Source organism: Gymnoscopelus braueri (genome assembly GCF_963280865.1).
Source record: "Gymnoscopelus braueri genome assembly, chromosome: 14".
NCBI classification, from domain to species: Eukaryota; Metazoa; Chordata; class Actinopteri; order Myctophiformes; family Myctophidae; genus Gymnoscopelus; species Gymnoscopelus braueri.
Window position 1 is genome coordinate 14667907 of NC_137619.1, and position 16700 is coordinate 14684606.

General features: G+C 42.5%; 1 protein-coding gene across 1 annotated transcript; it reads left to right on the forward strand.

Moving 5' to 3' along the window:
* Window positions 1–551: 551 nt before the first annotated feature.
* On the forward strand, window positions 552–15607 carry LOC308100526 (pyrokinin-1 receptor-like; the record flags this gene model as incomplete). The annotated part of the gene is made up of 6 exons (XM_080449592.1): window positions 552–707; window positions 9476–9572; window positions 10479–10684; window positions 13348–13569; window positions 14172–14343; window positions 15156–15607. The coding sequence occupies 6 exons, from the start codon at window positions 552–554 to the stop codon at window positions 15605–15607; spliced, it is 1305 nt and encodes a 434-aa protein (XP_080305718.1).
* Window positions 15608–16700: the final 1093 nt, after the last annotated feature.

Here is a 16700-nt window from a genome sequence, read left to right on the forward strand (position 1 = left end):
ATCTCATCAGACATCGGCAGAATGTCAGAAGAAAAACATGAATATGACTAAGAGTGTGGGATGGAGGTCAGGATGACTGATTTAAGCAGTAACACCTTGCCTGAGTCAGATTATATTCAGACCATCCTCTGAAAGGTGTGAAGAGTTTCTCCTTTATAAATTCTACAAATAATATACAGGTGATATTCCCTTGAGCCCAGAGATGTATGAGTATAATAGTCCATCCGTGCCTGTTGTCGATGTTCAGTCAAGATCCCAGGTCGGTCACAGTAGCTGCCTCCAAATTGTCATAATTGAGCCATTTGGTTCCATTTTACAGTTACATTTATACACTCTCAGAGTTACAGGGCCGTAAGGTTCCATTTGTACACTCTCAGAGTTACAGACCGTAAGGGTCCATTTGTACACTCTCAGAGTTACAGACCCGTAAGGGTCCATTTGGACCCCTAATTGGTGCACCTGAAATTAAGAACCATTGCTGTGAACCCACCCACCTAAAGTTGTAAAAACTACTACTTTTCTTTTCTTTTCTTTTATCAGGTTGAAAAGGCATGAACGGGACAGAACCCCCCTTCATTTTTTCTTGTAACGCCAGCTCCCCATGTGTCAACCCGGTGCCCGAGCTCAACATCAGCACCTCCAAGAGCGAGCCGCTGACCGTCGCTGTCCCCATGACCATCTTCTACAGTGTCATCTTCTTGCTTGGGGTATGATTGTGCACTGGCTTTAATCCTATGAAACATTTAACCCTGCAGGAGGTCAACCTACATCAAGTTCTTCAACCAGAGGTCAACAGGAGTCTCTCCAGTGATTATTCCTGTGTGTGTGTGTGTGTGTGTGTGTGTGTGTGTGTGTGTGTGTGTGTGTGTGTGTGTGTGTGTGTGTGTGTGTGTGTGTGTGTGTGTGTGCGCGTGTGCGTGTGCGTGCGCACGCGCGTGCGTGCGTGCGTGCGTGCGCACGTGCGTGCGTGCGTGTGTGTGTGTGTGTTCTACGTATGTACAATCAAGTTGCATACTGCCTCATGGTCAGTATCGTACCACTATCGGTTAGTCATGGTCAGTATCATGTCAGTATCATGTCAGTATCAGGGTCAGTATCATGGTCAGTATCATGGTCAGTACCATGCCATTATCATGGCCAGTATCATGTCAGTATCATGTCATTATCATGGTCAGTATCATGGTCAGTATCATGGTCAGTATCATGTCAGTATCATGGTCAGTATCATGGTCAGTACCATGCCATTATCATGGCCAGTATCATGTCATTTTCATGGTCAGTATCATGTCAGTATCATGGTCAGTATCATGGTCAGTATCATGTCAGTATCATGTCAGTATCATGTCAGTATCATGTCAGTATCATGGTCAGTATCATGGTCAGTATCATGTCAGTATCATGGTCAGCATCATGGTCAGCATCATGGCCAGTATCATGGTCAGTATCATGTCAGTATCATGTCAGTATCATGGTCAGTATCATGTCAGTATCATGTTCAGCATCATGGTCAGTATCATGTCAGTATCATGGTCAGTATCATGTCAGTATCATGGTCAGTGTCATGTCAGTGTCATATCAGTGTCATGTCAGTATCATGGTCAGTATCATGTCAGTATGGTCAGTATCATGTCAGTATCATCATAATAATAATAATAGTAATAACTTTATTGTCTCCGCCAGGCCGAAAGGCATGGCGAGAGAGTATGTTTTACCCCCTGTCCGTCCGTCCGTCCGTCCGTCCGTGTGTGTGTCTGTCCGTCCGTCCGTCCGTGTGTGTGTCCGTCTGTGAACAACTAATCTCCCGCACCGTTGGCTTGATCGCAGCGAAACTGTGCACACACACTCCCTGGATGCCAACTCAGAACCTCTGCCCCAAATATTTCACATGGGCCTGTTATAGCGCCACCAGGAGACCGATTTGTGCAAAACTTCTTTTTTGACAGTACTCCTACAGATTTTATCCAAACATCACGCAAATCGGTACACAGTATCTCTATAGTCATGTAATCAACACGGATCTGTCTGATTTTCCATATTCCATCCTGATTGGCTAAGGTTGGCTTCCAAAGTTTGCAGGGTTGGTCCGTTTTGAACTAAATGCCTCAAATCATGAACGCAGCTTGCGATTTCCGTGAAATTTCACACGCACATTCCCACTAGGCCGAGGAAGAAATGCCGCTTGAAAATGTTCAAATCAGCCTCATGGTGGCGCTATAAAAGGCCGATTTGCGTTTTTAACTATAACTACACCGATCTGCGTTAAACTTTGCATGCATACTCCCTAGAGGCCAAGGAAAAACATCTGCCCTGCATTTTTCACATTAGCCTTTTATAGCGCCACCAGGAGGCCGACTTATGTAAAACATTTTTTTTTAGATTAAGCCTTCACATTTTATCCAAATTTCACGCAAATCGGTACACATGATCTCTATAGTCATGTGATCAAGATGGATATGTTTGATTTTTCATATTCCATCCTGATTGGCTAACATTGACATCTAAAGTTTGCAGAAGTAGCCCGTTTTGAACAAAATGCCGCAAATCATGAACGCAGCATCCGATTGCGGTGGAACTTTGCACACACATTCGCGATGAAGAACAAACGCCACCCTATTAACATTGCCCTATTATAGCGCCACCAGGAGGCTGATGTTTCTTTTTTATATTACTCCTACAAATTCTGTCCAAACATCATGCAAATCAGTATACATTATCTCTATAGTCAAGTGATCCAGATGATTTATATTCCATCCTGATTGGCGAATTCCGAACATTGCTGGCCCACAATAACCTACCTGACCTGGCGGAGACCTGTGCTCCGAGGAGCACTTTTTCTAGTTTATATAGCACCTTTCAAAAACAAGTTACAAAGTTCTTTACAATAACAACAGTTAAAAAATACAATACAAATCAGACATTCATTTCATAAATAGTACAACAATTCATAATCTAGGAAAAAGCTATGCGATAAAGGTGAGTTTTTAGAAGAGATTTGAAAGAGGACACTGAGTTTGCCTGCCTGAGGTCCCCAGGCAGTGAGTTCCACAGCCGAGGGGCCCGAACGGCAAAAGCCTGGTCGCCCTTTGTGACAAGGCGAGACTTTGGTACCGTCAATAAGGCCCTGGTGGATGATCTCAGGCAGCGGCCTGGCTTATAAGGAGTTAAAAGATCACTTATATACACAGGAGCCTGACCATTTAGGGCTTTAAAAACAAACAATAAACAATAAAATCAATTCTAAAACTCACAGGTAACCAATGAAGGGCCGCAAGTACTGGTGTAATGTGCTCACCTCAGTGGCGGAACAACTCAAAGCCGGGCCGGGAGGCACAGCACAGTGATCAGGCCCCCCCCTGTGCACAACCCTCGCGCTCGCGCGAAAAAAATTGCGGGTTCGGTCACTTTTTGGGGGGCTTTTTGTCACTTTATTTCGGTTTTAGGGTTAGGATAGGGTTAGGTTAGGGTTATGTTGTTTAATTCTTATTTTTGCCTGATTTTACCGATTTATTATCAAAAAATGCATTTAAAAAAATATAATTTCCAAAAATGTACATTCATTTTACATAATAAATTAAAGCTTGACGTTACATTTCAATTCAGTTTTATTGAATCGCTTTACAACAAACATTCCCGCAACTGCGGCACTTACAAGTATTCTTACATTGTTGTCACACAAAAAATAAATCACAGCCTTTTGTAAGAGTTCAGCACCACCGTCATGGACAGCGACCATGACATATTTGGAACCCACTTAAAAAAAAGACTAATGAATGAACAACACTCACTGTAGTTAAAATAATATAAATAGGCCTATTAAATAAAACAAATATTAGAATGGTGAACTGCTTAGAAAAAATTGGCCCATGAGCTCAAGTAGCCTACAACAAGAATGCAATTTCACGCCTTCTAGGTAAGGTCCACTCACCACTATTTGAAGGCAACTCGACGAGCCTTGCGCTCTGCAAACTCATCGACTATCTTTTGTATGTCCAGTTTCTTTGACCGTTCACTCTCTATTGACTCTATTGTCCAGTGAGTCTCTCCTGTCCCATTGTGCTTCTCAAGACGTTTTTAATCAGTTTCAATTTGGAGAATGAGCGCTCGGCGGTTGCTACAGTGACAGGAATAGTCAGAAATAATATGAAGGCTGTGCAAACCTCACTGAATGTAGAGGTCACTGCTGGGTGGTTTACAATGAGCATTTTAGCTAAATCCACAACAGACTTTTGTTTAGGTATCTGGTCTCTGAAACACGTTCTAAAAGAAAGCAGCTGGCCAGGGAAGCTGAGGGCTATGTCGCGACTGTAGTGCTCACTAAGCCGTCGGGCAGCTTGGTGTAACTCATCATCCTGAGCTTCCAACAGTGTGTTGGGGTGAATTGCCTCGAATATATTTGCAGTTACATGTAAGCTGGTGAATCTCTGGGAAAGTTGCTGTATGATGATATCAAGACAGGCATTGAAAACGTTTATCCGAAAGTTGCTTTCTGCTTCAGTAAGGCGACTGTCTTCAGAAAGTTAATCATAGAAACGTTTAACTTTTCTCGCCCTGGTTGTTTCGAACTGTGTTGTACTGCCCCATTTAGTTGCTAGAGCAAGTGATGTGGATTTGGCCTCATCAAATTGCTCCCTTTACTCCTTCAGAACACTGATGGCGTTCATGCAGCAGAGTAGATGCTTTGAGGATATCAGTGTGTTTCGCTTGCATTAACTGTGAGGCAGCGGCGTTTATACATTCCAAAATCTTGCTCTGCATGTTGACCAAAAATATAAACGAAAATTTACTGATTGCATTCTTTAGTGCACTTGCGTCATCTTGCTCATCTTTTTTGTCACTGGTGAGGTTTATTTTCAAAAGGGCTTTTACAATGTCTCCATATCTGTGCCTTAACGCAACAAGTGCATCATGGCGAGAGGACCAGCGAGTTGGACATAAACGTTTCACTGTTATTTTTCTGCTCTCTGGCGTCATCACCTCACTGAGCAAAGCCCATCTCTTGATACTGTGACCGAAAAAGTTGTATAACGCCTCTACAGTGTCGTAGAACTGTCTTACTCCAGGGACGTTTTTAACAGAGTCATTGAGTGCTAAATTGAGATTATGAGCAGCGCAACGGACATACCGGGCAAGTGGTTCTTTCTCTGCAATTCTTGCTTGTACGCCTGAATACACACCACTCATATTAGCAGCACCATCATATCCCTGTCCACGGCATTTAGACAGACTTAATCTGTTTTTCTCTATAGAGTCAAGGATTTTGCTCTCAAGCTCTGCAGCTGATGAGCCTACAGTCACTTCAAACCCCAAAAACACTTCATTGATCTGTATATCTGTAGCTACATCCATGTCATTTCTAACAACGGTCACGTAACGGTAAACCTGGCTCAACTGATCTATCTTGGACACATCTTGCGTTGTGTCCATGATAACCGAATAAAATGGGGCTTCATTTATTTCACCAATTATGTCAGCCTTCACATGTTGAGACAATATGTAAATAATCTCATCTTGAATCTGGTGACTGAGGTATTTCACTGACCCTTCTGGTCGGTTGATTAGCTCTTTCAAAACAGGGTCATAGCGAGACAATAATTCAATTATTGACAAAAAGTTGCCAGCATTTCCCTTACCTATAGCCTCCCTATGCCCCCTGAATGCCAAGTTGCATGACGCAAGAGTGAGTGTTACATTTACAATGCGCTCTAAGACCTGTCTCCAAAACAGGGCTGCATTACGCACAGACCTCTCCATGTCAGCATCTATTGTACTGTTGCATTTCCATTGCTCGTATACTATGCATGCATCAATGTGTATTTGAGAAGGTTCATGCTTCTCAATTTTGTTGGAGAGATTCTTCCAGGCGTTTATTCCATTTACCCATGCATTATTATAGTGGGGTGCATTTCGCTTGGCAAAAAGCCAGCAAGGCTCACAGTAACAGTGGTCTAATTTTGGTGAATAGCACAACCAACTGCGTGGCAATTTTATCCCAACTTTAGTGGTGGAGGTGTAATAACTCTCCGAAAAAGAACGACTGTCCGTATCGGTGGGGAATGGACCCTTGGGTTTGCATGGGCCCATTTTAAGGACATAACTTTTGGTGTTGGCGTCCTCAGCATTTTCACAGAAATTGGCCCGATCAGTCGGAAAGCACTCCAGGGGAGTGCTGTCCTCATCCATGGTCTCAATTTCACCCATGGCATGAGGAGAAGATCTGCTGCTTTCACCCCCAGTGTCCATTTCTTCCACTTGCAGTGTGGGTGAGGGGAGGGGGAGCTGCTGGTCCAACTCCGCATCCTCTCCTAAGGAGCAGCTAGCAGCTGCTGAGTCCCTATCATCATCATCGTCACTAAGAGACAGAGAGAAGGACTCTTAAGTAGGGCTCGGCGGCTACTATAAGAACCATAAACAATGTAATAACTACGTTTCTTGTAGACAGTGAGTGACACCGACAGTCATACCTGTTAATCTGGCTCCTGTGTTCCCCTGACCCAGATGCTGGTATCGGGCCAGATGCAATGATGTCGGGTTCAGGCTCATCTACAGGTGGACGAGGAGTAGGTCGAACAAAATAGCCATCTAATTTGGGAAGTTTAGCATTTGCTTGTTCCCTTTTTTCCTTTTCCTTGCGCTTTTTATTATCACTTTTGTGTTTATATGCATTTCCGCTCATGATCAAGCCGGGCCCGTGCCGTAAGCCGTAACGTAAACAATGCTGAAGGCTACCTGTCCTGGCTTGTGTTGACAAGTGATTGATGATGACGTACAGGTCACGGGTGGCATGGGGCTTTTTAGATAATGGAAGCGATTGTGATTAATTTTTTATATTTGCATTACTGTGAGTGAAAATAAACCAACAACACGCAACATAACATTTTCAATATTATTTTAATGATGATAATGCTTTAAATGAGAGGCGGAGTGCACGTCCATGTGATCTGACGGCCCGGGCCCTCCAGGCTCGCGGGCCCGGAGGCGGCCGCCTCCCTGGCCTCCCCGGACGCTCCGCCACTGGCTCACCTCTCTTTGTGCGGGTCAGAAGCCTAGCAGCAGCATTTTGTATCAGTTGCAGTCTATGGACATTTTTCTTACTGATCCCTGAATAGTGCATTGCAATAGTCAAGTCTGGAGGAGATAAAAGCGTGAATGACCTTTTCTAGGTCGCAGCTGTAAGAAAAGGCCTGACCGTTGCTAGTTGTCTTAGATAGACAAAGCAGGACTGAACTACTTTCGTTACCTGGATGTCAAAAGACAGCTCTGGGTCAAACATGACACCCAGGTTACGGGCCTTCTTTTTAACGGTTTTGGAGAGGGCACCAAGACTTGATGTAAGGTTTTCAACAATTTCTGTGTTTGGGCAAGAGGGGGTGAATAACATTACTTCTGATTTAGATTTCATTTAATTGAAGGAAGTTTTTAGACATCCATTGTTTGAGGTAATTGAAACAGGACTCAATGCAAGTGACATCAGTGTAGCCAAGTTTTATGGGGACATACAGTTGAGCGTCATCTGCGTAGCAATGAAAAGCTATATTATGTTTACGCATAATTTGCTCCAAGGGTAGCATATATAAAATAAATAAAATGGGACCCAGGATCGAACCCTGGGGAACTCCGCAAAAAAGAGGAGAAGAAGAGGAGGAGGCATCACCAAGTGCAACAGAAAATGACCTGTTTGATAGGTAGGAGCACAGCCAGTCCAGAGCCACTTCGCTGATACCAACATCGATTTTCAAACGGCTGATCAGAACACCATGGTCCACTGTGTCAAATGCCGAACTAAGGTCCAGGAGGATTAAAATGGAGTACAGGCCTTTGTCGGCTGCAAGCAACAATTCATTTGTGACATTGACTAAAGCGGTCTCCGTGCTGTGTTGGGCACGGAAGCCAGATTGAAATGCTTCAAAGATATGGTTATTTTTCATATGGGAAAGGAGTTGTGTGGAGACAACTTTTTCTAAAATCTTTGATAAAAAAGGCAGCTTGGAGATGGGTCTAAAATTACTTTCTATCGAAGGGTCTCTAGAGAAGGCTTCTTTAAAAGGGGGTATACAGTGGCATGTTTAAAATAGGAAGGGAAAATACCAGAAGTCAGTGAACAATTAACAATAGATAAAAGGTCAGGACCAACTGTCTGAAATGTAGCTTTTAAAAACCAGGTGGGCATGCAATCAGAGGGGCAGGTGGAAGATTTGGAAAGTGCAACAGTGCGTTCCAGTGTTAACAGGGAAATTTCACTGAACTGAGTTAGTGCTGAAGTTGGACATGAGTCAGCATCACTTTCTCTAAAATCAGTGTTAGAGAAAGTCATGTCAGTATCATGGTCAGTATCATGTCAGTATCATGATCAGTATCATGTCAGTATCATGTCAGTATCATGTCAGTATCACGGTCAGTATCATGGTCAGTAGGTCTATCATGTCAGCATCATGGTTAGTTAGTTAGTTAGTTAAAGTTTATTTCGGTCAATAAAACCATACACACATATGGCATTTCATACAATAAAAGACAAAACAATTAAAAACAAAGCAGAACAAAACTGCTTGACCGAAAAGGCGTAGGCTGAAGCTAATAGCTTATAGTGCCTACCCTTCTTGCTTTGAATAATCTATCAAAACAGATAATCAATTATTTATACTCAATCATTGAAAAAGAAAATATTCCTTTGCTATATAAATCTAAATATATATATATAATATTTCCAAGCTATATAAAACAGAAAATGAATTGCATATCAATCATATATAATATTTCTATACTTCCCATCTCAGAAATCGGCTGCACTGAGAGGGCTTTCAGACTGAATAATGGAGTGAAACAAAATGAAAATTCAGGCTGAGTGTCAGGCTACAATTCCACATCACTATATTTCCTATAGCAACGTATATAATTATCCTCTCATATTATATTAATATATTTCATTACCATTTTAATGTTATACTTTTTTTTAAATTTGCCAATAGAACTACATATATTTTTAAATCATTTTCACATTATGGTCAGTATCATGTCAGTATCATGGTCAGTATCATGGTCAGTATCATGTCAGTATTATGTCAGCATCATGGTCAGTATCATGTCAGTATCATGTCAGTATCATGTCAGTATCATGGTCAGTATCATGGTCAGTATCATGGTCAGTATCATGTCAGTGTTATGTCAGTATTATGGTAGGCATCATGGTCAGTATCATGTCAGTATTATGTCAGCATCATGGTCAGTATCATGTTAGTATTATGTCAGTATCATGTCAGTATCATGTCAGTATCATGGTCAGTATCATGTCAGTGTCATGTCAGTATCATGGCCCCTACACCAAATGTCTTCTCCCGAAAATAGTCGATATACAGGCTCACATCGCATTTTGCAACACATTGTGAGCTTATAGATCTGCTATTTTTGCCAAATGTTCGCCCCAGAATTGGGACTCTAGGGTTCGTCAGATTATAACGTGTCGTGTCGTTGTGTTCTACAGGTGTTGTTCAATGGTGTGAGCATGGTGACGCTCATCATGGATGCTCATATGAGAGTCAGTGCTATCCGCCTCTACCTCCTCAGCCTGGTGGCATCAGGTACACTACTCCATGGTTCTCAACCTGTGGGCCGGGTTATACTTGTGGGCTGCATGGGTACTGCAAGTGGGCCCCTAAATAATTGGCAAAGCGCTACGAATGATACTATAACATTAACATTAAAAAGTGATACCAGTAAATAAGAACTTAAAGTATACTACAGGTGTCATTGATCCAAGATGGAACATAATCAATTGATTGATCGTTAAAAATAAACATGCTCTGAAGATGCACATGGCCCACCCATCTGATATGCATGCATTTATACTTGACCTTATAAGTAATAATACAACGCGTTATAATCTTTTATGATTTTAACGATACTTATACAGTATCGTAAGCATATTATAATGCATTCATTAATCCATTAAGACCGGGAACACATCTGTGTCATTTTAAGATTTCTTTGTTTTTTCAAAAATTACAGATATATACAAGCTCATAGCGCAGCTATGAGCTTGTATATATCTGTAATATTTTAAAGAAAACTGGAAGATTTGTGCAAATCTTTGAATATGTCTAGGCCTATATGTTTTAAAGCAAACATTTTTAAGTCCGATTTGTGCTTCTGGGGATCCCTGGAACAACATCTTGACATGGAAAAGTTGGCGCACCACTGATATAGCAACATACTGTTAGGATTTAGAAAACATTTTTAGACATGTATTTGGCCGCGGACCCCCATCTCAATTTTTTTTGTTCCAGGGACCCCCCCAGAAGCAAAGATTTGAGTTACAAATGTTCGCTTAAAAATATATATATATATTCAATGATTTGCAAACTTTTTCAAGATAAAAAAAGAAATAGCAGATCTACAAGCTCATACGCTATGAGCTTGTATATCTGCTATTTCTGAATAGCCAAAGAAATCTTAAAATGACACAGATGCGTTTCTCTGGCTCTTAGACATTCTGCAGCTGTTGACCATACCAGTGACTGTGTATCGTTACTACTGGGAGAGCTACCCTTGGCGCCTGGGCCAGACGTTATGCAAGGCCTACTTCATGGTACGGCATATCTACTGTGCCTCCACCAGCTGGGTGATCATGGCATTCACCGCCGAACGTTACGCTGCCATCTGCCACACGCTGTGGCCTCTCTCCTCTCTGAAGGTATGTGGGTGTCAGCTTCTAACTGAGATGGAGATATTAATTCACTATATTATGTGACTTTCCCTCTTTCATGATTATTGTGCTCTGCTTTTCTACAATCGAACAGTGAAAAAAACTAATCAAACTAGAAAAAGTCTCCGCCAGGTCATGTAGGTTATTGTGGCCTCCTGGTGGCGCTATAATAGGCCAATGTGAAAAGGGTGGCATTTCTTCTTAGGCCTTTCACGGCAATCGGACACAGCATTCATGTTTTGAGTCATTTTGTTCCAAAAATGTGTATTGCTAAATTAGACCTGCTGAAAAGGGTGGCATTTCTTCCTCGGCCTAGTGGGAATATGCATGCAAAATTTCACTGAAATTGCATGTTGCGTTCATGATTTGAGGCATTTTGTTCAAAACAAACCAATCCTGCAAACTTTGGAAGCCAATCTTAGGCAATCAGGATGGAATATGGGAAATCGGACAGATCCGTGTTGATCACATGACTATAGAGATACTGTAGGAGTAATATCAAATAATGTGTTTTGCACAAATCGGCCTCCTGGTGGCGATATAACAGGCCAATCTGAAAGAGTGTGTGCACAGTTTCGGAGCGACCGGGCCAACGGTGCCCCGGAGATCAGCTGCTCACAGACAGAAGGACGGACGGACAGACAGACGGACGGACGGACAGACACACGGACGGACACATGGACGGACACACGGACGGACAGGGTGCAAAACATACTCTCTCGCCATGCCTTTCGGCCTGGCAGAGACAAAAAGCGCGCTAATGGGGTTGAGTCAATAGAAAACAAGACAGGCCAATGTACAAGTGTGAGCTTGTAGATTAGCTATTTTTGCCGAGGTGATGAAAGCATAGTGGGAAAATAGGAAGGATACACCAATTCGACCCCTGGGGGACCCCAGTCAACAAAGTATAGGGTTTAAGTGTGGTTAAAATGGCTAGGATGAAGTTCACACAAAAAATAAAATGATTGTATGAATAAACTAGAAAAGTGCTCCTCGGAGCACAGGTCAGGTCAGGTACGTTATTGTGGCCTCCTGGTGGCCCTATAATAGGCCAATGTGAAAAGGGTGCTATTTGCTCAAGGGCTTTTCACTGCAATCGGACACTGCATTCATGATTTGAGGCATTTTGTTCAAAAAATATGTTTTGCAAAATTAGACCTGCTGGTGGCGCTATAACAGGCCAATGTGAAAAGGGTGGCATTTCTTCCTCGGCCCAATAGAAATGTGCGTGTGAAATTTCACGGAAATCGCAAGCTGCGTTCATGATTTGAGGCATTTTGTTCAAAACGGACCAATCCTAGGGAATCAGGATGGATAATGGGAAATCAGATAAATCCCTGTTGATCAGATGACTATAGAGATACTGTGTACCGATTTGTGTGATGTTTGGACAAAATCTGTAGGAGTAGTATCAATAAATGCGTTTTTGCACATATCGGCCTCCTGGTGGCGCTATAACCGGCCAATCTGAAGAATTTGGCATCCAGGGAGTGTGCGTGCTCAGTTTCGCAGCTGCCGGGCCAACGGTGCCAGAGATTAGCTGCTAACGGACGGACAGGACGGACGGACACACGGACGGACGGACGGACACACGGACGGACGGACAGGGGGTAAAACATACTCTCTCGCCATGCCTTTCGGTTTGGCGGAGACAATAATAAACACTGATCGCAAATTTACTGTTTACGGTATACAATTCACAAGCATAAACAAACTAGCTCTACGGATGGCAATACTGGCTGGTCAGTCAACACGTGTGTAAAACTACTAGTTAGACCATGGAATTTGCTGTGCATCTCCATGCTCCCCCAAGGATGACCTCTGCTGATTTTGGTGACCCATTGGCCTTTCCTCTAGCACCACTATTAGGCCAAAATGTCCAAATGCACACAGATATACCAAAATCTAATCTAGTCTAATCTAACTCAGCAAGGATGGACCCTACATGGATTTTGGTGACCTCTTAGCTTTTCCTCTAGCACCACATGCTCTTTTTGTGCAGGTACATTTTTTCAAGTGTTGTCAGCTATAATACTACTATATTATAGAAAAAATTGCTCACATTACCCCACTCTCCCCTAGTTGTATGCCGTGTGTGTGCTATTTTGCAGTTCGAGTTGAACAAAACGGACGTCTGCCATCTGTCAGATTAAATGAAAACCAAACAATACAGAAAAGTGATAGCATAGAACTGTAGAGTAATTACAGATGTCCACATTTGGTCTAATGACTTATTTGAGATTTACAAATACCAAAACTATCTCCGAATCCTCAGTGTTAACACCCTGGCATCCCTGGCCAAAGTTTTCCTTTTTTTCCCTTCCAAAAATAAGAAAAATAGTAGATCCACAAGCTCCACAACGGCTATTATCACTGTTTGTATTATGACTATTGGCTCAAGTGGTAAAAAAAAAAAGGATAAATATTGTCTCTGTTGGGTGGAAACCTCATACGTCCAAAACTGTTCAGGATTCAAATTCAAAAATAGCAAAAGTAGCAGATACTAGACACTTTTGATACTTGTGTGACACTGTAGTTAAGGGCATTCATTTACGAAAAACACACAAAGTTAAAATGTGGAGATAAGAGGTTTCTGCTCGACAGCAACGATATACAAATGTAAATTCTCCCTTCTTTTTCTTTGTCAACAGAAGTCCCGGCGGCACTGCCTCCTGTGTGTGTGGGTCATTTCTCTGGCCTCGGCAGTGCCCTTCGGCCTGGTGTACGGGCAGGCTCGTGCGTGCATATTTGACTACACCGCCACCCGACCAGAGGACGCTTTCCTTGTTTCCACCATGTGTGAGATGACGGAGCCTGACCCTGCGCATATTTACAAAGGAGCCTTACTGCTGAGAGCAAGCGTCTTCTTTCTGGTAAGAGTTGAAGATACCAGTGGTGGAAGAAGTACATTTTTTGTTTTACTTGAGTAAAAGTATCAATGACACACTGTAGAAAATACTCTTTTACATGTAAAGGTCCTCCATTCACAATTTTACTTGAGTAAAATTACAAAAGTATTGGATTGCAAAATATACTGAAAGCAGCATTATTTAACTTTTTTTCAATGAATAAAATGTAATTTCGTCAAATCTGTATGGTAGAGTATGTTAATACAATATTACTTATACAATTGGGGTGGTTGTATTTCGTCTTCCTGCTCTTCTAATGAGACATTTAGATCGTGTCAAAGGTCATGTCTCACCTAGACACAGGATTTGACAAAAAAAAATGACCATCAGGTCAAGATTCAATCTATCCCCTGAGCAAGCAGGCAGGCTCTATTAGCTCAATGGTAAAAAGCACTTGCGCAGGAAACTGGGTTCAAATCCTGGGTGGAGGAGCAAAGTAGTTTTTAACAAGCTTCTGCTTTTATTTTTGTTTCAGTTTAACAAAATTATTCTTTCCCTTTTAGTTTTAGTCTTAGTTAACTATAATATCCCTGGTACAGTGGTCAACAAGCACTCTCCACTTCCAGATGCCACTGGTTGCCATCTTTACCCTGTACCTGCTCATCCTGATCCACCTGAGAAGAAATGGCCATCAGAGAAGACGTTTGGGCCTCACTCCGTCAGGCAGTAGGAGAGTTGTCCTGCGCCGTCCGAACGGGGAACTGCTTTTAAATGAGAAGAGAGCCCTGAGGCTCATGGGTAAGATAGACACACGCAGAACTAGGCCTCTTTTGTCGACATTTAACTCATTCAGTGCCTGACTTATTTCTGGCAGTTTGGCTCTGAGTGCCAGAGCCAAAAATACATTGTAAAAAAAAAAGTGCTTAGGAAGCGAGATACAGCCTTTTTCAGTAAGATGTTAAACAAGAAGTGAATGGAGCAGCAAATCTTCAAATCCTGATATCTTGGGTTCTGAACATTTTTTTTTTCATGACGTCGGCGACGTCATTGGCACCCTGGGCTTATAAAAACGTGACGTCGGTGACGTCAATGGCACTGAGTGAGTTAAAAGAAGAACAACCATGCTGTCCTTTAGATTTGTCAATAGGTTTTATGAAGCATTTTGATGCACTTTATATTAGGTCTACATTATGCTATGCACAGTAGCCTACTGTACTTTTTGGCCAACCTGATAAATCCTTAGATAGAACACCAACTCATACGTCCATAACCAAACACTGGAAACACATCACCCCAAACCAAAAACGGACTTCCGTTAATATAGAAATATTAACAAAAGAACAGCTTTGTGGTTAACCATTTAAGCCCTTTATACTTTGTTGTACAATGAATAGAGAAAACAGCCAATCTACAAGCTCACAAGTCATTGTGATGGTACGCGTTGTGTGCTTGTAGATCGGCATTTTTTTTAACCATTTGACACATTTTGAAAATGTTTGAAAGTTTTTGACTATAATGACATGCCCAAAATAGGGACGTCAGGTTGTAAGTGGTCAAATTTGACTATTCTTCCAAATATCTGTTTAATCCTTGGATGCCTTTTTCTATAGGTGCAGTAGTGGTGGCCTTCTTTGTGTGCAACTTCCCTGACATCGCCTCATCCCTGATGCAAGTGTACGTGGAGGTGTGGTCCCACACCATCCTCTCCGTCAACACCGTCCTGAAGGCCTACCTCTCGCTGCCACTGTGGTACATCAACAGCACCCTGGACCCCCTCCTCTTCTGCATCTCCTCGCATACCTTCCGCAGGGCCTGCAAGAGGACTCTGGACCGGCTCCGGCCTCGCTGCTACCGGAAGTACGGCCGCGCGGTGGTGTCTCTGTGTCTCTCTAACAGATGCTCGAGTGGAGGAGCGAGCACAATGCTGAATAAGAAGAGGACGGACTTTGAGTGTGCTGTGGAAAGGTCGGGGGCGGATGCAGCTTCCAACAGAGCTGCAGAGGAGGATGGCGAGAGTAATGAAAGACACTTTCAACAGGAGGTCGAACTCCAGGTGCTTTGAAGCGCTTTTGATACCGCCCCCCCCCCCCTCCTCCTCCTGCTCCTCCTCCTCCTCCTCCCCGTCTCTCTCTGAAAGGCCACGATTGAAAGCGACTTTTCCATAGGGACGTGCATGAAGCCTTATAGTTTGCTCACAGAAAAGAGATTAGACTGAAGGTTTCCACAGCATGGAAAAATGCTTGTGATGTGACTCATCCTTCACAAGCTCCCCTGCATTCATACCTCAGTGGTTTTCAACCTTTTTATTTATTATTTATTCGGCATTTGAGCCACGGGCCACCATTTGATGAGATTTAGCCTCTCAGACCCAAAACTTTGATTATTTTGTTATCGTTGGATAAGATTTTGTCAAAATAACAATTCTGCTACATTCTCTAATTGTGTAGACTTCTTGTAAATTAAGTAATGCAGAATAATTTAACTCCTGAGAGCGTAAAATGGTTTCATTTTACACTCTCAAGAGTTAAAGATCTATAAGGGTCCATTTGGTTACCAACTCTCCATCATTTAGCTGGGGACCACCTGGAACCTCCTCAAGGACCACTGGTGGTCCCCAGACCACTGGTTGAGAACCACTGCTCTACCTGATCCTTGCCAGTTAAATTGGTCCTCTCTGTTTGATCCTCTTGTTCTGACTCTTGCCTTGTGAACTTTGCAGTCTTGCCTGACCGTTTCCGTGTCGTGTCTGTGGGTCTTCTGACATCAAAAATGTTAGTTAATTAGATTTTTATGTGATATAATATGGCTGTGTACTGTAGCACTTTGAGATTTGTTTCAAATGTAAAGTGCAATATAAATAAAATGTATTATCATTATCAGTGGTGGAAAAAGTACTCAAATTCTTTACTTAAGTAAAAGCATCAATACTGCAATATAAAAATGCTTTTTCACACTTTTTCCACCACTGGATACAAATATCCAGCAGATGGCGGTAATGCATCGACAACGGATGCCGTTGCCAACCAACGGACACCCCAAAAAGAACAGGAAGATGTGAGCCAATCACATCCTAGGGGCATAACTCTATGGGCGGGACCAATGAACAGCGTTGCCATGTCGGCTTACTATAAGCGACTTGGTCTTGTTTCTAAAGT